General features: G+C 34.9%; 1 protein-coding gene across 1 annotated transcript in view; it reads left to right on the forward strand.

The window, feature by feature from the left end:
- Positions 1-25,012, forward strand: part of Shark (SH2 ankyrin repeat kinase) — a 266,529-nt gene extending 241,517 nt beyond the window's left edge. The window contains exons 16-18 of the mRNA XM_090413998.1: positions 7,297-7,388; positions 16,537-16,663; positions 24,733-25,012. Coding sequence (XP_090270124.1) covers positions 7,297-7,388; positions 16,537-16,663; positions 24,733-24,921 — 408 coding nt within the window. The 3' untranslated portion in view covers positions 24,922-25,012. The remainder of the gene's footprint in view (positions 1-7,296; positions 7,389-16,536; positions 16,664-24,732) is intronic.
- Positions 25,013-26,263: the final 1,251 nt, after the last annotated feature.

Here is a 26,263-nt window from a genome sequence, read left to right on the forward strand (position 1 = left end):
ACTATTGTTATTTTCTTTTTCCATCATAAACTGGATTCTTGTCTGTAGACTATTGAGGTGACTGAGGAAGGAGTCTAATGTGTCTTGGCCATGAGTCCAAATAACACATCATCTACATATCTTAGCCAGATAGAAGGCTTGAGTGGGGCTTAGTCTATGGCTGCTCATTTATCAAAATTTTCCATCTAAAAATTGGTAAGGTGGGGGAGGGGAAACCCATACCAGTTCTCGTTATCTGTTTGTAAATTTTCTTTCTCCAAGAAAAATAACCAGAATTGGGAATAAATTATTATTCCCATTTATTATATTGAGAATAATAATTTATATATATATATATATATATATATATATATATATTATGTATAGACCTTGGCCTTTTGTCTAAAATTAATAATAGAGAAAGGAAGAGAATACAATTTAGAAACACATATTGCATTTATTGACTTTGATAAAGCTAAAAGAAACATATTATTTAACATATTAAAAGAAAGACAAATACCAAATAATATCCTAAAAGCTATCACAAGTACAGTGGTGTCTCACTAATCCGAACCTCTTTAGTCCGAACCCTCCAGTAATCCGAACTGTGGTTTGAAAGAAAAAAAAAGTGTTATTTATTACGTATTATTATTTTGTGGACGTGGGTAGAAGGAACGACAGGATCATGTGAATGAAATTGGGTCTTGGAGAAGAGCGGGTGGTCGTATTATGTGTATATGTCCCGCAAGTTGGTTGTACAGCAGAGGAAAAAGATGGGTTCTGGAACGTGTTAGATGAAGAAATGAGGGAATTGGAAGAAAATGAGATGGTGATTGTCGGATGAGACTTGAACGGGCACATAGGAAGACAGAATAGAGACTGTGAAAGGGTGCATGGTGGCCACGGAGTGGGAATGATGTACCAGGAAGGAGAGAGGGTTGTGGACTTTGCAGTAGCATTTGATCTGGAAATTGTGAACTCATTTTTCTTCAAGAGGAAAGAACATTTGATAACATTTAAAAGTGGTAACAACAGCTCACAAATTGACTACATTTTGATTAGAAGAAAACATCTTAAGGTTGTGACAAATTGTAAAGTAATTCCAACAGATCAAGTAGCACAACAACACCGACTGCTGTGCGCATACTTGGACAATGTTGTATGCAGATGAAATCTTGCTGTGTGTAGATTCAAGAGAAGAAGCGGAAACTAAACTGGAAAGATGGAGAAAAGTACTGGAAGAGAGAGGCATGAGACTGGGCAGAAGTAAGACAGAGTATATGTGTTGCGCAGTGGGCGGTGGCCAGGAGACAGATCTGGAGCTGGAAGGAAATGTCATCAGGAAGGTGAGAGACTTTAGATACTTAGGTTCAACAGTGGAAGAAGATGGAGGAGCTGAGAAGGAAGTGGGATGCAGGATACAAGCAGGTTGGAGGAACTGGAGGGAGATGGCTGGAGTGTTATGCGATAAGAGGGCGCCGATCAATCTGAAAGGCAAAATTTATAGGACAGTAGTGAGGCCAGCTATGATATATGCTATAGAAACTGTGGCCCTGAGGAAAAATAACATCAGCAGGATGGAAGTAGCAGAGATGAGAATGCTTAGGTGGATGTGCGGTGTGACCAGAAAGGATCATCTGAGAAATGACTATGTCAGGGGAACAGTGAAAGTTACGAACTTAGGAGCGAAAATACAAGAGGCAAGGTTGAGATGGTTTGGTCATGTGATGAGGAGGGAGGACGAATATGTGGGAAGAAGGGTCATGCAGATGGATGTGCAAGGAAGGCAGAAGCGTGAGCGGCCAAAGAAGAGATGGAGGGAGCTGGTAGAAGAGGACTTGAAGATGAAGAACTTGGATGTGGTGACAGCCCAAGACAGGAAGGTGTGGAGGAGACTCATAACAAACAGTGACCTCACTTAAGTGGGAGAAGCTGTAGAAGAAGATTATTATTTTGTGTACTACTATTATTTTTATTTAATAATTATTATTTTAACTATTATTATTTATTTTATTATTATTACAGTACAGTATTTTTTTCATACTGTCGATTGTAAGGTTATACTGGAGGTCTATTTTTATGTATTGTGTGTTCACATTTGCTTTTGTATACTGTACAGTACGTACTGTATTGTCGGCATGAATCACAAATATACACAAAAAGAGGAAATTCAAAATGTGCATAATGTGGTTAAAAATATAAATCCAGATGATGAAATTTGACAAACAGATGTTATGGAATGGATTACAGGTAGAACCAAAAGTAAAATCAAATCAGATGTTGGAATTATAAATATGACGCTACATATTTATGATGTATTATGTAGAATCATCATCATCTTCTAATGAATTAGAAGACGATGATAATGATGAAGAACTAAGAAAAAAAAAAGTAAAACATAAAGAGGCAGCTGACAGTTTTAATATGTGTATAGAATGTGCTAAGCAAATGATACGCCATTCCACAAAATTTTGTTGCTAATGCAGCTCCGAGGAGAAGCATTCGAAAAGGTTTAGCTTCGAAAAAACAAAATAAAATCAGTGACAAAGAAATAAAAATCTTTTTTTGTGTGTTATTTTGTGAAACTTTTTGTGTTGTGTTGTGTACAAGAAAGTGATATTTTTATGCAAATTAAGTTACATACTGAACTATGCAATTTTATTAAATCAGAATCCTCAACAATACAGGTACAATAAATTAAATTTTTTACTAAAATAAACTTGTCTAATGTATTATTTTTTGTTTTACATTACAGTGCAGCAGCTTTTTTTTCTATCAGTTTCTATCCTTGATGTACCATTAGAATCTGATTATTTTTGTCTTAAACACTAGTTATTGTTGTCTCTTGGGGGGAAATTTGCTAATCTGAATGAGCACGGTTTTTATTAGTTCGGATTAGCGAGATACCACTGTATATATCAAAATAATCAAATACAAATAAGATTAAATCACGAGCTATCATATATGAGAGAGATAAACCAAGGGGTTCGACAGGGATGTCCCCTCTCAGCAACTCTCTTTAATATCTACTTAAATGAAATAATAAAATGGAATAAAAATTTACATCCAGGAATTAAACTTTCTCCTACAGTAAACTTAAACACTCTCCTCTTTGCCGACAACCAAATAATAAATACAAATTCTGAAGATAACTTACAGAAAGCTATTTTAGATCTAAATGAGATATCCAAAGATTATGGTATGATAATATCAACAGAAAAATCAAAAACTATCGCCTTCAAAGGACAAGATCCAGCAAGAACTAAAATAGTAATCGATAACAAGATCTTAGAACAGGTGAATTCATTTAACTACCTAGGATGTATGATCACATATGAAAAAGATATAAATATAAAAATTGCAAAATATTTAAAAATAACAGGTGTAATTAACTCTATATTTAAATCACACCTAGTTCAAAAACAAACCAGACTAAAAGTATACAATACATTAGCCCTACCAGTCTTAATGTATGGAAGCGAAATCTGGTAGGTCCTACCTGGTATACACCAGGTAGGACCTACCTGGTGTATACCAGGTCCCTTGCAGCTGCAAATTGTCCTACTTTGGCCAAACAGGCAGAACAACAAATATCAGGATTTCAGAACACCAAGACTACATCCGGTTTCACCAGTACAGCCGCTCTGGGTTGGCAGACCATGCCTTAGATACCCACCATAAAATTCGTTGGAAGAAAACAAAAATAATCCATCGCAGCAAGTTTAATTACGAAAGATTATTCAAAGAATCTTCAGCAGCTCTAAAAAACGTTCCTAACCTCAACAAATTTGGGTGCATGAAACTGCCCCAAATTTGGGAGAACTTCAGCCCAACTGCCAAGACTACCAAATTAGCCCACAAGAGGGCACCATTAGGACTTTAGGAACAAAATTAGTTTCTTACTTTCTTCCTCATTTGCTTTGTTAGTTCCTTAGTGCACATACCATATCTTTATGTTCCTGAAGATGGCAATGTGACATTGCCGAAATATAGAAGTGATTCATTAAAGTTATCTTTAATTAATATACTTCATATGCGTTGTTAATTCCGTAAATTAATTACCAGTTATGACAAATCATATACATCTGTAATCACAACTATCGTCAGTCTGGCCTTGCAGACCATGTATTTGATACAACCCACAGGATATCCTGGAAGAAAACCACCGTGCTCTACCATGATAAATTTAAAAAGGAAAGACTGTTTTTAGAATCTGCTGCAGCAGCACTCAGAAATGAGCCGAATTTAAATAAATATGGATGCATAACGCTTCCCAAAATTTGGAAAGTAATAATTGTCAAAGATCCCACTTTGCCCATAGAGGACACACCACCTAGATAGGACTTTAGAGTCATCCACGTGTTTCATTTAGTACTGTGTTGTCTTTTGTGTGTGTGTGTGTGTTACAAGAGTTATTTGTAATCCCTGAAGATGTCTCAGTGATTGAGATGAAATATTGGAAGCATTAAAATTGGTTTTTAATCCTCTCCTACTGCTGTAAATATTCTATCAAACCTCCAACATGATGTCCTCCCAGTACTTTAGCCTTAACACAAGAGATTTGTTTTAGTCTAGATATTTAAAGTCAATTCATACTTTATATCTTTATTAATTTCTTAAATGGCATGATTATGTTCATTGAGGCTTCCATCTCAGTGCGGTATTGCTGATTGTCAACCTTGGATGGTCTAATTTGTCAACAATTTACCAAACAGATAGGCTTTCATCATGGCATCCTATCTATATTCAAACACTGTCAGTTCTCTTCTCGGATGTTTCTACTGACTTCTTTCCTAGCAGTCTAGTACTTGCACCATACAATTTTGCTCCTAATATTCATGATTTCTTGTAAATATTTCATTTAAATTTCATCAAACATTTTTTTGGATATTTTCTTATATATTCTCATGTAGTAATAAATAATTCTGTAACAATATTTTGTTACTTAATTTAATGATTTTCCTTAGATTAGTGTATTTTTACAGTTTGGTGCAACTCCAAGGAGCAGCTCCAAATTTAGAAAATTCATCTCCAGCTATGAGTAAAAAAAAGAAAAGATTTTACCTTAACAATAGTGCTCACATGTGTATTCATATGTATATTATACATTGGCAAAACGTTTCAAGCAGCAGTCTAAAAATATTTTTTTGGAATAGTTTGTATTTCATTTTCAAAAGTTGATAAAATTGAAGCTGTCCCTTTCTTGCTGCAAAATCTTCAGTTCTTGTAGAAAAGTGATATCAGTGGTGTTCCCGATGAGAAGATATGTTCAGAGTTTAAAGATCAGGGAGTGACAGGAATGAGGTGCACTCTTATACATAGGGATGGTCACATGGTTCCAACCAGGCACATCATCCTTACTTTTGATACACCAAAGCCTACATCTGTAAAAACAAGGTATCTCAACTATCCTGTTAGAATGTACATCTCTCATCCACTAAGATGTTTTCTTCTTCTTTCTCGTCCATTAGATAACAGGTTGAGTATCCTATGAACAAACCTTTGCCATCTGGTTCTATTTCTGGCAATTTCTGTCATTTCTCTGAAACTCAATAAATGTGACCTTTCTTTCACAGACCTGTATCCAGGTTCTTTTTGTCTTTTTGGTGTGCCTCTTGACCGTTTTCCTCCAGTGATTCCATTCAAGACTATTTGGCAATTTTTGATGGGATTTTCTCTGGAGGTGTCCAAACCATCTTAATTGCTGTTTAAGAATTATACCTATGATAAATTCTCTATAGTTTAAGATTAATGATTAAGAAAAATAAATAAGACTCACTGTCAGAATACAAAACAAATAAGCCTTATTTATTTTTCTTAATCATTTCATTTTGAATGCTCTGATTTTCTGTATTTCTTTCATTGATGTCTTGGTTCCAAACATTGCTGTAGGTATAATAGTGGTTTTATAGAGTTTTAGTTTGAGACTTTTTGAAATGCTGTTATTTTCCCATATTTTGTTTAATTTATTCATGTTTGACCATCTTTTGTTAAGTCTGTATTTTACTATTTCTGTGTTTTCTCAGCACAGTTTGACACTTTGGTGGAGGTTTTTGCTCTTTTCTTGCATAATACTTGAACAAGTAAATTGCTTTACTTGTTCAAGTATATGATTTTCTAAGTTTATTGAAATGTTTTCTCCATCTCTTCCTACCTATCATACTCTGCATTTCTTACCACACTGGTTACCCTTCTGGCATGATAGCAAATCAAATAGAAAACTAAATGTGTCAGATCATCCACTTTCTCCCATACATGCTAGAAGTGGAAAAACGAAAAAGAATACAAAAGATAAGCAGAACAAAATATATCATATCGGGATACAAAAAGGAAGTTAAGCACCACCTGTCCTGATATCCTCTTATGCTGATAAGGTGGCAATTAAGAAAATGTCAACAGCATCTCAAACTTATATATCTATACTACCATCTGATAATTATAATACTAATTAATGATGGAATCCACTTAACATAAAATTGTTTTTTTATAGAATTTTTGGCTATGTTTCATAGCCATTTTCAATATAGGAAGATAACTGAAAATTTTGCAAGAGAAAAACTTCATCTGCATTAATAGATTACCAGAAAATAAAATAATTTTGATCTTTGATCACATAAAACTTTGATCTCTTGCAGAGTGTATTCTGTTTCTAATCGAGAAATAATTTCACTCCCTATATTGAATTCCATATTCAGATTCTATACATCATTCCCTTTTAGCCACTGCACTACAAACCACATAACAGTGAAAGTAAAATCATAATTTATTGCTAAACATGGCTACATTTTTCAGTTGCATAAAACTTGGTTGTATTTTAATATAAAAGTTGTAGAAATAAAATTTTCTTTATATCAAGAAATGTTTTAATCATATAGTTACAACTAGTCATCATATGTAATGATTTTTTAAAATACAAACTTTACTAGAGATATGCCAATTAAAAAGGATAAAATATTACATTTTTAATTAAATGGTTACATAAACAGTAGGACTAAATTCTTAGTTTTGTATTGTTTTTGCAAAAAAAAAAAAAAAAAAAAATTAATTAATCTATCATATTTGTAATTAAAATCCTAGATAACCATAAATTTTGATTCATAGAAGGGCAATGTAGTTTCTAAAGTGAATGAAGTTAAATTTTTCATTAGAATTTTTTATTTATTTATTTTTTCAGATTAACTATTTAGCAGGATTTTTCAGTTTATAAATCATAATTGCAGTATATGTGCATGTAGTTATATACTGTAATGTGTACATAGTGAGGTTGGTATTCATATATTTATTTATTCCAGGTTAAAATAAATACATTTATTTCAGGCTAAAATCAGTGATTTTGGATTATCAAGAGCTTTAGGAACAGGTAGTGAATACTACAAAGCAACTTCAGGTGGAAGATGGCCAGTAAAATGGTAATTTTTACAAATACTTATTTAATTTTTACAAATACTTACGTTCCTGCAAGTTGGCTTACTTCAGACAGGCAAGTAGATCAGCGATCATCCATTTAGAAGAACACAAATCGTATACATCTGTAATCATATCATCAGTCTGGCCTTGCAGACCATGTATTTGATACAACCCACAGGTTATCCTGGAAGAAAACCACCGTGCTCTACCATGATAAATTTAAAAAGGAAAGACTGTTTTTAGAATCTGCTGCAGCAGCAGCACTCAGAAATCAGCCGAATTTAAATAAATATGGATGCATAACACTTCCCAAAATTTGGAAAGTAATAATTGTCAAAGGTCCCACTTTGCCCATAGAGGACACACCACCTAGATAGGACTTTAGAGTCATCCACATGTTTCATTTAGTATTCAGTTTATTAAAATCAAAAAATAACTTTGCTCTTTAATATCTTATTTGTAACTTAATATTCATAATTCCATCCTGATTTTCCTTTCTAATTCTCTTATCACTTGTCTAACAGAATTATTTTTCCTTATGAATAACTGTTCTGAATAAACTGCAGATTACAGTGTCTTCCCAAGTAACTCAGACCACATACTATTATAATTTCTTCTTGTGTGTGTGTGTGTGCAACACACTTTTGCTGTTGCTACTAGCGGTTAGTAGGATTTTTCTTCTCAGAAATTCAAGTTTTTCATCCTGAAAACAAACTAGCCAAAGAACACAAGCAATTAACAGACACATAATACACTAGTATTATTTGTCTGTTATCCAAATTATCAATAAGCACTGCTATTCATTTGGAATAGCAAACAGTTTTTAGTGGAGTGAGAGTAGACTGTAATTTGCTGTAGTGAGTAAGTACCATATATTTTTGCGTATAATGCGCACTAGAAATTTCATTTGAAAACTAGCCCTAAAATGCCATGTCCACGTATAATGTGATCTGTTAATCTGTTCCATAACATTATAAATAATACAATACGAATTAACGAAAGAAATATTTATTTTAAAACAAAATGTCAAAATCCTTTAAATTCTTCTTCATCTTTTGAGTCATCAAACATTTCATTTATAAATTCGTCCATAGGGATTGCGTCATCAGTGTAGCAGTTGTCGTCATCGTCATCATGCTCTCCATTTTGTTGTACGTCATCCTCGCTTTTGTATACGACGTCATCTTCGGATCCATCCATTGAGTTATTTATTCCACATTTAAGAATTGAGCGTTGAATCATTTCAGATGGTATCGAATCCCATGCATCTTTAACCCAGCTGGTGACTAGGGTGATCTCAGGCTTCTGAAAATTCCCACCCTTTGTCATCTTTAAACAGCTTACTGCAAAACGGAAGTTAGACCACCTTGGACTGCTAGGTCTGTGCGTAACTCACGTGCTTTCTCTTTGCTTGTCTCCATTAAATGCGTCCAGAACATATCCCAGACTAGCATGCTTTGTTGATGTAGCAAGCTACCTGGACGTATGTTCCATACTTGATCCAGCCACAATTGTACACCTTCTTCATCCATCCAACCTTTCTGATTGGCGCGAACAAAGACACCTGGTAGAAATTTCATACGTTTCGGAATTTTCTTCCTTTTAAATATCACTGTCGGCTTTAATTTGGTTCCGTCTGCCATGCATGCTAGAACAATGGTAAAATGCGTTTTTTCATGTCCCGTTGTTTTTATGAGGACACCCTTTTCACCAACTTAGTTTACTGTTCAATTCCCAGGCATATCAAAGTATATGGACATCTCATCCATACTGCCTATTTGGAAAAATTCATATCACAGACACTTCGATAATTTTATGATAAATTTATTGAAGGACTCCACTTTTTCTTCAAGCTGCTTTGGTAACTTCTGTGCAATTTTTGTTCGGTGTTGTAATGTTAATGCTTTGCATTCCATAAATCTGTTGCACCACCCAGGTGAAGCAAGATAAGATGAAATACTTGGTGTGTCCTGTGTCCTTGAATTTACCATTCTTGAGTTGTAGAGCTCGAAAACGAATTGCATTTCTTGTTACTATAATGCCATCTTTTCGTTGCGTCAAAATCCATTCATTTAGCTCTTCTTCGAGTTCTGGAAAGGATGCTACATCTCCACGACAGGCACGTTTTGGGGATTTTTTGTCTTTTTGCTTACGCCATAGTCTAATACTGTATTACTCTCTGCTACACCCAATTCTCTCATAGCAACATTGTTATTATGTTCTTCTGCAAACTGCACAACACGCAATTTAAATCCTGTTTCAAAAGATAAACTTTTCTGTTGGCTCATTTTCAGGCTAGGTTTGTTTAACGAATAATATTTAAAATGAACTATGGTTAAACTGATATACCTAACTGTGCTAATATCCCGCCAAGGGGGCGGGATATTAACACTACTTCCATTACTGGCTTTATGCACAGATACGATGCGCGCTCGGTTGCCGAATGCGAGTGGGTCAAGTAGTTTTGGTTGCATAGGCATTAGGTAGTGTATATTGTGTGTGCAAGTCTAATAAGATGTTATATTTTTTAAGATCCGCATATAATGCGAACCCCTAACTTTAAGTGGTATTTTTTACCATAAATTTCGCATTATATGCGATAATATACAGTAAGTTTGTTACTTACTCACTATACAACTACTGAAAAGTCATGACAAAACCTATCTGTATAGCTGTAGTAAAAAAAATTCATTGCAACAAACTGTTCCTGTGGTCACTGCAAATTTGATATAGTGAGAGTCAACTGCATTTAGTACAGGGTGTCCGAAAAAGAACTCCAGAGTTTTCAATGAAATTTATTTTATGACATTTTCAAGCAAAAATATATGTGTATATATTATCAAAGTACATTGTCACAAGTTTCATTACCTGTTAGTGGAACTCAATGTGTGCACCATTTACAGCCCTACAAACCATTCAAATCAGGACTGCACAGTGGCCAAGCAATGAGACCTCCTCTGCCTATGCATTTTGCTGGGAATTGGTTGTTGAGCACAGCCCACACAATTGCTGCATAATGTGGCAGGGCTCCATCCTGTTGAAAAATGAGGTCCTCCATGTTCTCAATCTGGGGAAACACAAAGTTCTCTAGCATATCCAAGTATGCTACACTTGTAATCATCTCCTCATGGAAAAAAATGGCTCGACAATACAATGATATTGCACCAGACAGTGACTTTTTGGACTGTTACGAACTCCACCGATTCATTTTCTCCACATACCTGACAGTTATGGTGATTCATGACTCCATGCACATGAAACATTGCCTCATCAGAAAATAAAAGCCCTGGAGGTAGTAGTGTTCATGTTCAGCAATGAGGTGTAATAACGTAGTCGTCACAAACTGAACTCTTTATTACTTATTAGTAGGCCAGATGTGATGAATAAGCTGCAGTTTATGAGCATGAAGTTTCAATCTCTTGTAAACAACGTCATGCACAATGCTTTTAGGAATGTTTATTTAACAACTTGCACTATTAACTGAAAGTTTAAGGCTACATTGGAAAAACAATTGAATTAGTTCCATGTTTTCCTTGTCCTTTTAAAACACTTTCTGTTTCCAAGCACTGTTGATGCCACTTACAGATGCTTTTTTCACTTGGAGCATTCCTACCATACTCCCACTTGAAGTTCCTTTGGTCAGTTGTCATGACTTGGTTTCTACAAACCATAAGATGCACTGTGTTTTCTTTTGTGGCAATGCCATTACTGCAGCACTGCACGTCTGTACAACCATCTGGTTGTCACTTCACGAATATTCAGCAAGGAGACCATCATATGATGGTTCAAATAGAAAATACTAGAGAACTTTGTATTTCTCCAACTTGAGAATGTGGAGGGCTTCATTTTCCAACAGTATGGAGCCTGCTACATTATGCAGCAGTTGTGCAGACTGTGCTCAACAACCAATTCCCAAGAAAATAGATAGGCAGAGGAGGTTCAATTGCTTGGCCACTGTGCAGTCCCAATTTGACTACATTGGATTTGTTCCTTTGGGGGCTATGTAAAAGGCACTGTGTATCAAGAAAAATTCCAATCCCTTGCCCACTGTGCCATCGAATAACAGCAACACACAAGCAGTTCCTATGGATATGCTTATCCGAGCGTGGTCTGAGGTGGAATTTTGTTTTTATGTCTCTAGGACTGTAAATGGTGCACACATTGAGTTCCACTAACAAGTAATCAAACTTTTGACGTACTTTGATAATACATGCTGCATACATTTGTTTCAAAATGTCATAAAATAAATTTCATTGAAAACTGTGGAGTTATTTTTTAGATACCCTGTATTCTTCAGAATCATCTATCACATAAACACGTTTACAAATGTGTCAGTCACAGTGAGATTCAAACTTGTTACCTATAAGTGAGAGGGCGGGTCTATGTGCTATCCACTGGGCTGTGTGGTTATATTGTAGTCCCTCAAGATGTTTCTGTGACCGAGATGGAGCATTGGAAGAATTGAGCATTAGTTTTAATCCTTTCCCTGTGCTTCTTATCCTTTCAGGTCAGTCACTCCCTTCTCTCCTCATATTTCTCTGCCAGTACAGCAGCATCCTAGGACCCTGTACTTTCTCCTCCTGTACATAAATAACCTGCTGTCACTGAATTTCATATCCTGTCCATAACTTTTCTAATGAGAGTAAACTTCACTCTTCCCTCTCATTCAACAAACCTTGAAATGCTCAGTCATTAGATGCTTCTAGATTCTCCATAACAAATGTCCTAAATTCTGATCTCGCTATTCTTCAGTGGGATGATGATAACTTCGTGAACTAAATGCTACTAAAACACAGTCCTGTATAATTTGCTGCAAGAAAGAATTGACATCATTTTCCCTTATTTTCAATAACATTTACATAAAAAATTAGAATCAGAAGTTGCTCATTCATTTTAAAACTTTCTTACACACTATTATTAGACTCCATGGAGATGCCATTAATAATAATACTTTTCATACTGAGTATTAGTATACTAGTCACACAATCCCCACTTGCACAGGACTAGAATCTTTCAGCCAATAATGTAACCACACAAGCTCTGAAAACTTTTTTTTACTTAAAAAGGTCATGGTTTAGTGACAATGCGAAAAATGTATCATCAATTATATATTTTTGAACAAAAAATACTAATAACCTATTGGCACTGGTGGTAAGTCTACACAATAGGACAGTGGCAGTCAATGTGTTAAACAGCTTAACACAGTGTGTCCAACTTTTAAGTTCCACTGAATTGCAAATATTAAGAATTGACTTTTCATTGAATAGACTATTTTTAATTCAGGTCATAAAGTTATTACAGTTTAATGATCTTATGCTTTGGAAATTTAGTTATACATTTGATAACCATTTTATATATTATTTCATATGTATAAATTCATTAATGTATTACTTATTCATTATGATGTGTATAATACAGTAATCTACTGGTTTTTTTTTTTTTTTTTTTTTGTCCTTCAAAGTTCCACACTTAAAGTCACCCAGCTCCTGTGCACTCAGACTAAATTTCATTACTTTTTTTTTATACCACTGGCTATCACTTTTTGGAAGCCACTTCCTATTTCAAATATGCTGTATACTCAGGACACAAGAGAATACAAAGGATTTGAAATAGAAAATGATCAGTATTTTAGTTTTGAGTAGGATAAAATTGAATTTCTTACTGAAAAGAAAAGTGTGAATGATATAATCATGTAATCACAAGAAAGATATTTATTTAACCGAAATATTTGGTTAAATAAATATCTTTCTTGTGATTACGTGATTATATCATTCAGTTATATGTCGCAAGTATCCTTGAAACAACAAAGAAAAGTGTGTAACAAAGTTTTAAAAAGAACTGAATTAATAGGTTTCCTGGCTATCAGTCCCTGTTGAATGAGTCTTCTCCTGCAGTTACAGAGCTTGCCACAACTCCCATTTGTTCTTCCCAGTCCCATTTCATTTCTCTGGATGACACACAATGATTTTTGAGGCAAAGCCACTTTAGAACTTGATCTTGGCATGGTGTCGATAATGGCTTTCTTCCTTTCGGCAGATCTGGTTTCTTACAGAGGAATAAATCACACTTTTTCTGCGAGATGTTAACTGCACATAACTAGCCATGGTGATCTCAGCATGAAAATATGAAAACTAGCTCTTGCTGTCTGTGTATAGCATAAAAAATTCTGACACAATAGCAGCAACTATTACATTATGCAGAAACCCGTGGGAATGATAGATGATGCAATACAATGAAATATCTAATTATGCACCAATGAAAATGACCATTTAACTACTAAAACTATATGTAAAGTGATGCAGTTTCTATGAACAGGCTGTTGACTTACATCAGTTGCTGAAGTAATCCCATAACTTCCACTGTTTTAAGTATAGCAATGGGAGTATTTGTTATGATACTGCAAAAAATATTAAAAATTAAATTACTCTAAATTATTCTTTTTAATGAGCTGCTGAAACCACATACTGTGCTATTTTTCATGAGAGAGATGGGGGCGAGAGAAGTATCAGTGGAACTGGAAAGTTTCATTATTTAAATGAAGATGACTCACTTTCTCTGCTTTATATACAGTAATTAGATACCCTCTTATGTAAAATGTGTAAATTTCAAACCAGATATTGGTTGATGATGAGGGGAGTTAAATTATTGGTGATGGAAAAACTCCAATGGGGGCTAGTAAACCTCTACACATTCACAGTACTGTAATTAGCGATCACTGTAATTGTTTTTATTTCTCTAAACCTAACAGTACTAATTTCTGCTTGTGCTAGCAGCAGAAGTACACCCTCTGTCCAAAAAGAAACCGAACCTTTGATAGAAAATAAAACACAGGCCAATTATAATTGTTCAAATCATTTATTTCAATCAGTATACTCTCCCTCAGCTTCAATACAGCGTTTGTCACAGTCAATTAATTTGTTAAATGAGTTTTTTATATCTGTTTTTGGGATACTGTTGAGGATTATGGTTACTGCCACTTGAACATTTTCATTGGTGTCGTATCGCTTCCTTTCATCGGGAAATGAAGTCGGGGGAAGAGAAAGAAGTCACAGGGTGCTAAATCAGGTGAATATGACGAGTGATCCAACACACAAACTTGGTTTTTGCTCAAAAGCTGTCTCACAATGTTCCAATGATCAGATGGTGCATTATCGTGTAAAAGTGACTAGCTGCCTGCATCACCATATTCATGCCGTACGTGATGAATTCTCGCTATCAATCGCTTCAAAACTTTGAGGTAAAACTCGCCATCGACAGTTTGGCCAGGCAGAACGAATTCTTTGTGGATAATTCCCTTGGAATCATAGAAAGAAATCAACATTATCTTTACTTTTGACTTCTCCAAGCGAATTTTTTTTTCTTTCAGATGCCCCTCTTCTGATGGTCTCCACTCGGCACTTTGGCGCTTTGTTTTGGGCTCGTACTCAAAACACTACGTTTTGTCGCCAGTAACGATCATTTCAAGGAAGTTTGAGGCAGTTTTAATGAGGTCCTTGCGGTGTTCGTTTTTTGGTCGTCGGTCAACTTGTGGAGAACAAATCGTGAATTCAATTTAAGAAGGCCCAAACTCTCAGTCAAAATGTTGTGCATAGTTGATTTTGGAATCCCCAATTCATCTTCAATCAATCTCACAGACAATTTCAGGTTTTCTTTGATGAAATCACGCACTTTTTGGATGTTAACTTCACTCAGTCCAATTAGGCATTAGAAATAGTGGTTGTCTATACTCTCATCCATTGCCACTTATAATCATTGATAGTTTGTGCTAGCTCTCTATGATTGGCTGTAGGTGGAGATCAACTACCCCTCAGTTTCCAAAGTTAGATAGGGCTAAAATGACCTTGTCTGCTCCTTCTGCGGATTCATTATTTTAAAAAAATTATTGAAACAACTACTGTGTTATAGTAAAACTTTAGTTTAATATAAACCAAAATAATCACTCGATGTTTTGACCTTCATATCAACGTCATGATCCGGAAAGGATTCCCTTCATGAAATAAAAGGCATTAGCAGATTTTTTAAGCTTCATTAATGTTTATTCCAATCAGATCATTTAATCTGTTCCAGTCAGAATGAGTATTCTTGGCTTATCCACTGTTATTAGTAATGGATGAAAAGTGAGGTTAAAATTGTTGGCTTACTAAAGCCTTTTCAATGTGTTATCAGTTAATAAAACCTCAGAAAAAAATATAAATATAATAATAATAATCACTGCCTATAAAAAAAAGTCAGGTAAGCAAAAAGATGTCTCCAGATATAAGCAAAATATGCACACGCATATAGAGCGTATGTGTATACATACAGAACTTTCTGAGCTGTACATTATTGCATTACATATTTACTGCTTCGTATTAATAAAATCGAAAATAAAACCATAATGTATTTTATAATTTTAAAAAGTATGTATATTCAGGTGTATAAGTAAAACTGTACAGGAAGAAACAGTCCAAGAAGATGTCAGCGTTCTCTTAGAAACAGACTAAACATGGCATAATTTTGTTATGATTATTTGTTACAGATTGTTGTGATCAACTTACTTCCTGCCATGTTTCAGAATCAATTTTGGAAAGAAGCTTCTAATTGCTAGCTTCTTGTAATGATTATTTGTGAGAAAGTCAAAAATGTTATATTCACTTATGCCAAAAATGTTATATTTACTTTATTTATTTACAATAGTTTTAATTAAAGAAAAAGGTTGATTGTATTTTAATTTAACAATAATATGAAAGAATAATCATTAGCCCAAGTTTGTGTGTGTGTGTGTGCGCGCGCGCGCGCGCGTGCGGGCAAGCTTGTGCATTCATACATATGCACCATTTTTTTAAGATAATGAACCTTAAAATCAACAAAAAATTATTTTCTAACAGTCAAATAGATGGCAGATTGCTGTATTTCAGAAATACATATGCCGTTTATTTATTTATCAATAAAACAATTCTTTTTAAGGAAATTGTTACAAATAAAAATTTTAACATTATTTAATCAATTATTACTAAATGCCCATTTATAAAATCATTGGAAATTAAATTATAATTGTATAATTTACAAAATTAATTTTATTATTATTGGAGATTTATTGAATGAATAATTATTATGCTTCATAATGTTCTGTACCCATAAAATCATTAGTTCTGTATTTTCCTGAATTAGGTATGCACCTGAATCTGTTAACTATGGAACTTTTTCTCATGCTAGTGATGTATGGAGTTATGGTGTTACTTTGTGGGAAATGTTTTCATTAGGTCAACAACCATATGGAGACATGACAGGATCTCAGGTAGCTATGTCAGTTGATTTCAATTATTTTACAAGTAATGAGTCAACTTTTTTGTTTCTTCTTTCTGTAAGCGTCATTGTTAAGAAGTTGTATATTAGATTATTCCATTTTATACTTCATCATCAATTTCCTGCTATGTACCCTCAAGAGTGTACAGACTACTATGCAGTACTACATGATTAAATTTACATTATTACTAATCTCCTATCAACCATTTTCATTCAAAATAGTTACTTGTCAACCCCAGCATTGTTAAATCTAACATTTCAGTCTTCTAAGGCACTTCTGACTGAATCAAATCACCCTAGGGAAAGACCACGTTGATCTTTCCCTAGATTATTATTAGATTATTATTATTATCATCTTAAAACCAGGTGGAGTCAAAGACTCATCTAGCAGGTCTCTTCTGTCATACACACAGCTCATCATAGCATGCCTTTAAAAATATTCAGATTCTGTGCAGACACCATGCTCTCAGGCAATGCATTCCAATCATTCACAACTCTCCATGCAAAAAAACCTGCTTCTCACTACCTTGCTCTAACCCCTCCTTATACAGATTCTAGGGATGACCTCTTGTTCTCCTTCAATCTACCAGCATTTTATGAAAAACCTCTTCAATGTTAATCCTATAAGAACTCCTTACCAACTTGTACGTCTCTATCATATCATCCTTCTTTCTCCTATCCACTAGACTGCAATTTGTATCATCTCAACCTTCCAGAGATCAGAAACTATTTTAGTCAATCACCTCTGGACCCCTCTCCAACATCTCTTCATCCTTTTGAAAGAATTTGGTGATCAAATCTGTGCACAGTAGTAGAGCCTTATATGCAATGGAACGAGAATCTCCTTTCTTCTACAAGTCAACAACACTATGAATTCATGCCAGAATTCATTAATTCAACATTAATTGTTGTCCTCATAATTTTGGCAGTATGTCCTCTAAATTTTAGATCATTATCCACCATCACCCCAATTTCTCTTGGGGTAGTGGCAGACCCACCAAGTGTAAATTCTACATCCCATCTTTGTTTTCCAAATTTTAAAACCTTACATTTTATAACATTAAACTGGTATTCCCACTCCCATGCACCCATTCACTCAGTCTATTCAGGTCTCCTTGTAAGGCCACAACACCTGCTCTGCTCCTCATAGTTCGTTGCAACTTTGCACCATCTGCAAACAAGTGTATATCCCCATTCAAATCTTCCTCAGTATTATCAGCATACAGGTTAAACAGCAATGACCCTGAGGCACACCATTAGTGACTTTCCTCTTCTGGAATATTACTCCCCCATACACAACTTGTTTGATACCTATCAGACAACCAACCTCCAAGCCAGTGCACTAGTCTGATGTCCAACCCCATCTGCTCTAGTTTGATTATCAACTTATCATGCAGTAATCTATTCAAAGCTTGTGCAAATAACATCCTTCTGAGTATGCTTACTGTATATACATTTCTCACATCCATTGCTGCTGTCACTTTATTGTAATAAGTAGATTACTTTAACATGACCTCCTTTTAGCAAATCTCTGCTATCCATCAAGCATAATACCATTGTTGTCAACTCAATTAGGATCCTGATTCTTACCAGCCTCTCCAACACTTTAGCCACAACACCTGACACACAGATTGGCCTATAATTTGATACTTGAATTCTGTCACCTTTATGAAGCAGTATAATCTTGCCATCCTTCCACTCCTTTGGTGCTTGACCCAAATTATATTAAACAAATATGTCAAGATAGATATCAACTCCTTGGAATATTATTTCAAAATACACAGTGATATATCATCAAGTCCCTCAGTCTTATTAACATCAAGATTGCTTAATTCCCCATATTCCTCTTGCTTACTTGCAGTCAATTTCTCCTCCTCGTTAGTCACTCGTGATCCATGATGTCTCATTCTCAAGGATGAAAGACCTCTATGAATTGTGCATTAAATATCTCGACTATATCCTCTGCAGCAGTTATCCTTTGTCATTTTCTTCAATCAATGCCATTCTACCATAATCTTTTTTTTTTTTTAATTTTGTTCTCTGGCATCATTAGCTAGCTGTTGCTCGTACGGAACTTTTGCTACCCTTGCCAACTGAGTCACCCTCCTTCCTCTTTCTTGTATTCCTCATAGAATTGATTATTACCACTTCTCTTATGTTGCTGCCATAATTCCTTTTTTTTTTTTTTTTTGTATTGTATGCTTAATCTCTTCATTCATCAATTTCACAACTACCTTATTTAACCTTCTGACCTATCAAATAAATTTTGACATTGCTTCTACTAGGTAGTTCTTGAATATCACCCAAGCAGCATTGATCTCCTTTCTGACCAACTCCTGATTCCATGCTACAGCTGCATTCTGTCTCCTGAGCTTCTCATAATCTAGCCTTGTAGTTCCACATGTACCTTTTCCTCACAGAAGCCCTCACACGGTTGGCAACCACTCAGGTAATCACTTTATGGTCGTTGTCACCAGTTGGAAGAAGATTTGACATCTCATGTATAATAACATCCTCTGATGAGATAATCAAATCCAAGGGGTGCTTAAGGGTCAAAGCTATATAACTGAGAAGAGACCTCCACATAGCCTTTAAAGGAATGCGGAGAACCAACCACGGCTCTGACCTAATGTCCAATTAGGTCAGAGCTAATGACCTTCTCGTGGTGCACCCTGTTGGATATCTACCTGGATACTGAACGAACAAGGACGGGCTGGCAATTTAGGATTTAGCTGACTAAATTGTATTCTTATTGGCTTAAACCAAAATACAAAATTTCATGCTGGCTGGGTCGTCATCCGGTTAAACAAGGCCCCTGTTGTTTTCGCCAGGGAACCAGGGCGAACAGCAAAAAGTCAGCTACTGGAACAAATCTGAAAACACACCCCAACTCAACATCACCAGAGTTAAAGATCGGTACTATCAACATAAGGAACCTTGAATGGCAAAGAAATGGAGCTAGCTGAGGAATTAGATAAGCACCAGATCGATATAATAGGGGTGACTGAAACAAAAATGACAAAAACTGGTGAGAACAATAAATACAAAATGTTATGTTCAGGCAATAACAATCAAGGAAAAGAAGGAGTAGCCAGAGTATTCAATACTAAATACAAGGCTAAACTTCTTGAATGGCAGGCAGTCTCAAGTAGAGTGATGTGGGCAAATATGAGAATGTTGAACTGGACAATAAGACTGATTTGTGCCTATGGTCTCACAGAAGGATCTACTAAGGTAGAAGTGAAGGAATTTTTTAATGCTTTAGAGAAAGCAACTGACACAATGAAAAAGGAAAAGTTGGTCTTTGTTGGGGATCTGAATAGCAGAGTAGGAAATGATTGTCAGACACAAAAATAATTTGTGAAAATTTGGAGAAAAGAGCAAATCTAATAATAATGGCAAATATCTGTTGGATTTCTGCTCAGGACATGGACTGGTTATTACTAACACCATGTTCCAACATAAAAATGTGCACAAATTCACATGGAGAGAAGAGGCTAGGAACAAGAAAAGTCTCATGGACTGTGTTGTTGTTGATAGTGATGTTTTCTCCCTGGTGCAGGACACCAGAGTGTACAGAGGATTTGAAATTGGAAGTGATCACTATTTAGTCTTGAGCAGGATAAAATTGAATTTCATATTGAAAAGAATAACATGTAAGAAAGTTTTAAAGTGAATAAAAGTTGAGCAGCTCTCAGATGTGAACTGTAGACAAAATTATACAAAGATTGTTGAAGAAAAAATGAAAGAGTTTGAGAACAGGAATCAAACTTTGGAGATTCAGTTGCAAGCCTTGAAGAAAACACTGATCGATTCTGCCAGAGAGGCATGTGGTGAGGTTGTCTGTAAGAATAGAAAAATCAGAACTCCATGCTGGACACAGGAAGTTAAAGATGCAGTGATGGAAAAGAAGAAAGCATATCAAAAGTTCCTGGCAAATAAGTCAACTTGTGCTCTTAGAGAATACAAAGACAAATGTAAGAAAGCTAAACACTGTGTAAAACTAGCTAAACAAAACTCATGGGAAGACTTTGGCAAGAACATAGGAAATAAATATCATGAAGGTGGTAAGATATTCTGGAGTTTGTTGAAGAAGCTTAGGAATAGAGGAAAGAGCTGTAAATGGAGTTAGAGATGATAAAGGTGACATGAAAATGGGAGAAAAAAATATCCTTGAAGTATGGAGTAATTACTTCAAAAAATTGCTAAATGAAACAAGCAGTGAGTGGTAAAAAACACTCAACAGGCATACAATCAAGAATACATATTTGTACTTGAAGTAGAAAAAGCTATCAAAGGCTTGAAATGTGGAAAGGCAGCAGGAGTAGATGATATTCTACCAGAAATGCTGAAGTTTGGTGATATAAAATTCTTACAGTGGCTGCACTGCATAGTTCAGAAAGCCTAGACAGAGGGACGAATTCCCGATGATTGAAGTAGAGCTCTCATAGTACCCATATATAAAAAGGGAAATAAAACTGAATGTGAGAATTACAGAGTTATTTCCCTACTGAGTGTTCCTGGCAAGATTTATGCAAATATACTTGAGAAACGGTTGAGAAGAATTGTGGAAGAAAAGCTTGGTAAAGAACAAGCTGGATTCAGGCCAAATACAGGCTGTCAGGATCAGATCTTCACTTTACGACAAATATTTGAGAAAGCATGGGAATATAACAGAGATCTGTATTTAAGTTTTGTCGATCTGGAAAAGGCATATTACAAGGTGCCAAGAAAGAAGCTATTCGATACGCTACAGTTATATGGTGTGTCAATGGGGCATTATATTGAGCAATACTTAGTCTTTATTTGAGTTGTAAGTCAGCAGTTAGAATTGAAGGAAATACAGGAAGATGGTTTAATGTTAAATCTGGTGTGAGACAAGGATGTACATTATCCCCTTTGTTATTGATTATCTATATGGATCATATTATGAAGGAAAGTGGTATTAAACATGATATCAAAATTGGAGATGTTAACATCATCTCTTTGCTTTATGCAGACGATGTTATACTTTTAAATAAATCTGCTACAAGTCTGCAAGAATCCCTGACTAAATTGAATAATTGTTGTAATAGATATGGTATGAAGGTCAGCAATAAAAAGACAAAGACAATGAAAATAGACAGAATCGTTTAAAATGTCAACTGCGTTGTGAATGGAGAACCTCTGGAACAAGTGAAACCTTTCAGCTGGAAAAAGGCACGAATTTTAGTGAAGATGGTAAATTAAATATGGAAATAGACAACAGAATCGACAAAGCTGGTATGGTAGGAAGTCAATTGAATAAATTCGTATGGAATAAGAGAGAAATTAGTCGGAACACTAAATTAGCTGTATACAAGATGGTGTTCAAACCAGTTTTAACTTATGGATCTGAGAGTTGGGTCAGAAGTAAAACACTTGACCAAAGACTAGAGAGTGCAGATATGAGAGTCCTGAGAAAGATTAGAGGAGTGAACAGATGGTATCAATGGCAATATCATATTAAAAGCAAGGATATTAGGAAAGAACTTGACATTGTCAGCATCCAGGAATTCATTAACAGATCTTATCTCAGGTGGTATAGTCACTTAAATAGAATGGGCAAGGAAAGATTAGCAAAACAAGTTTTCTCTGCTAGGTTGGCAGGAAAACGACCCAGAGGAAGACCAAGATATCGGTGGATTGATACTGTACAAAGTGTGCCTTAGATGATAGAAATATAAGATCTGATAATGTTGGAGTCTTGACAAGTAACAGACCGATTTGGAGGAAAACTGTAGATAGGAAGTTAGTAATGATGTAAATTTTTCATGTAGTACTATCATATCCTGTAGACTTCTTGAGTGTACATGGCAGGAATTTGATGATGATGAAGACTCTCGATCTTCATGTGCTCTCTGTTACATATTGCCTGGGGTAGTTGTCCCTCAAATACTCGAAACTCATTTTCTTTACTTCTTGCTATCTCATCATCCCAATCTATATTGCTGTAATTAAAATCACATATAATGATCACCCCTTTTCCTATTTTCTTAGCTAATTTGCTTATACATTTCCTGGTCACTACCCTCCACATTACCAGCAACATTCTGATGAACCATTTCATTCTATTCACATCTATCTCACACTATACTACCTCAAAACTACTGCCACTATTTCCCCCTTGCATCTCTACCTTTTATGGACATCATTCTTTTTCTATCATCAGTAGTACTCCACCTCCCATTTTATCCTTTCTATCTTCACAAAATACATCATACACTTCTATCCCTATTTCTGTCAGGATGTCATCCTCATCCAACCATGTTTCACTTATTCCAACAATTTTTGGGTGAATGAACTCAATGAATGCAACCATTTCCTTTGCTTCTGATAATTTTAGCATTCATATACAAACATAACAGCTCATTCCTGGATCTGTAACAAGTTTCATTGATACCACTTATTAGATGTGACTTCTTCTCCATACCTTCCTCGAACCATTTCTTTTTTCTCCTTACTCATCCCATAACCTTCTTCAAATCCAACTGTTTTCCCTACATCCTAGATCATCCCATCTACCTTCCCTTTTTGTCTTGCACATGCATTCACATCCTCTTGTAGCATCAACCTTTCTCAAGCTTGTTCTCTCATTCTCTACACTCTTGCTAACCACTTCAGACTTGCCTTTCTTACTCTCCTGTTCTTTCACATTGCTTCTTACTTGCTCATATTCATTCTCTGCACTCATTACTCTTCCTTTCAGCAGCAGTTTCTTCAAATGACTCACACCAAAACCATTCAAATGCAGTTTGTTACTTTTATACAGCTCGGTTCTTCCTTCAAACTCATTCCATGCATTAATAAACTGCACTCCTTTCTCTTTATGCATTTCTGCTGCCATATCATTCATAATTTTTGCTCTCCACCTCATCCCTTCAGACTTGCCTTTCTTACTCTCCTGTTCTTTCACATTGCTTCTTACTTGCTCATATTCATTCTCTGCACTCATTACTCTTCCTTTCAGCAGCAGTTTCTTCAAATGACTCACACCAAAACCATTCAAATGCAGTTTGTTACTTTTATACAGCTCGGTTCTTCCTTCAAACTCATTCCATGCATTAATAAACTGCACTCCTTTCTCTTTATGCATTTCTGCTGCCATATCATTCATAATTTTTGCTCTCCACCTCATCCCATTACACATACCTAATCATCACACCTTTCTTATAACGCTATTATCTTTTATCCTTCTCAACAACCTCCTGATATCCAATCTTTCATTCTTCTTGATCCCAGTTAAGTCATTTTTCCCTACTCGCACTACCAAAACCTTTGTTCACTTATGCCTCAATCACTCTATTCATTTTACCTCCTAGTAAACATACCTTGTGCATCTTCTAATTTACCACACCTCTAATAATCAAATTACCATAAAATGCCACTTGCAGGTCTTTCATTACTTCTTCTATATCAACATCATTTGTTTTCATCTTCTTTACTCTTCCATACATATATACAATTCTCTTCATTTCACTCTGCATCTACATCATCTCATACCTTATCTTCACCATCTCAGCTTTCAAATCTCGCATCTTTTTTTTTTTTTTTTGCTATCATTCAGTCTCGCTATTTTATCTCCGGTCACACACACAACCCTGCCCACAACATTGCACTCTGTTTTTCACAATCATTATTGCCCATTTTATTATTTTATCTATCACTTCCACCCACACTCTCTGAACATTCACACATTTTTCATCTGCCATGTAAGTTATGACACCATATTCAGGGAATTACTGCATAGGATAATAGGTAATGTGAGAACAAGAGGTCATCCCTGGAAACTGTACAAATGGCAGGGGATGGATGAGTGGAATGTGTTGCCAGAGTGGGTAGTGAGTGCTCCAGCACTGAATGTATTCAAGATAAGGTATTTTTATAGTTATTTTGGTCTGTGAGTTATATGATGAGTCTTCTGTCTCTATGAAGGCTTTGAAGTAATATTAATAATTAAGTTTATTTATTTCTTTAAAGAGTTATATAACAGTAGCATTCTTTTATTTTGATATATGTTATATTTAAACACTTTTTTTTCAGGTTATCCAGTTATTAGAAGCTAATCAACGTCTTAGTCAACCTGAACAATGTCCTGATAAGGTGCACAAAATTATGCTAAGATGCTGGGAATACAAACCAGAAGAAAGACCAAATTTCAGTCAGCTCCACCATATATTTAGCACTGATCCTGACTGTTCTCTGATGTGGGATCTAATGGGACACAAATGATTGTTCATAATGTGTTTAGTTTTGTAATTTACCTGTAATTTTAATTATTGAACCCAGCTCACATGGTCATATAAAATGTTTATAAATGAGATCTAGCATTTGCTACAATAATAATTTATTGGTTTTAATCTTTTTTATGATTTTGTGATAGTGGTCATTTTTGGTCATTCTGTAATTAAATGATGATGAAAGTGGGTCGTGATTGAGAGTTTCATAAACCACTGTTTCCATCATCTCAGAAGAGAATTATTGGCAATAAGCAAAATTCTTGTAATTGCCAAGAATTTTATCTATGGAATTTCCATTTTCTTTTGGAAATTCAGTGTTGTATTTAGCTTTGTTTTTATATGACCGAGTAATTGGTAAATATATCAGAATTCATTTATGTTTGCAGACGTTTACATGAACTAGTGAATATTGTAGATAGTCTTATTGATACCTCATTTAAAGTGTTGGGGAGGGCAGTATTCAACATATCATTTTATGAAAACATTTCCAAAAATTTTATGTATGTAAAGGATCACTGTAATTCTTTGTTATCATGAGTATTATTGTTCCGCATATGTTAAATCTTGTGAAAAATTCATTAATATTGTCACAAGAATAGTATACAAATATCTGTGAAAATAAAAATACATATGAATGAATTTAGTTTAAATTTAAAGAAAATTATTGGTGCATTTAGTTATTGAATCTATATATAGTGAAATTATTACAGGATTCTGTTTTATTGTGTAGATTCAGTTAAAACAAATGTAAAGGATAATACTCTTTCAGATCATTTATATTTAAAAAGATTTATATCTAAGAACAATTAGATGTATTCTGAAAAATGCACAAAGAAACATTGTATTAAGAACTGTACTCGAATTCACAAGTGCCTATTTGTAGAAAGTTTGTGTGTGTGTGCAACATATCAGTATTGTGTTAAAGATTGTAATCATGTTTTTGAAGAATGTATATCATTATATACAAAGTTTACTGCATTTGGTGGTGTCTGAAGATATTTTCTTTTTCCATTTCTGGCCTTCCCTCCTGCCTCCAAATGACAACTATATTTTACTAACACACAGTATTTTTCTTTTAACAGTAGCCCATGATCTGCAGTAAGTATTGCCCCCATTATTAATACATGGTTCATTCAACCAGTTATTAGAGATATAGTATCTGCTATTGCTATACCTATATAATTAGCATGTTTTAAAAAATCAGTCTTAGTTTGGTTATTTTATAATCAGGTTGTCTAGTTAATATAAATTCATGGAATAGGACCTTAATGAATATCAAGTAGTTATGCCTGGGGAGAGGACTGAAAATGAAAGAATGCATTTATTTTAAAATA

This window comes from Typopeltis vanoorti, chromosome 24, assembly GCF_054136105.1.
Source record: "Typopeltis vanoorti isolate ZY-2024b chromosome 24, IOZ_Tvanoo_1.0, whole genome shotgun sequence".
Classification (NCBI taxonomy): Eukaryota; Metazoa; Arthropoda; class Arachnida; order Uropygi; family Thelyphonidae; genus Typopeltis; species Typopeltis vanoorti.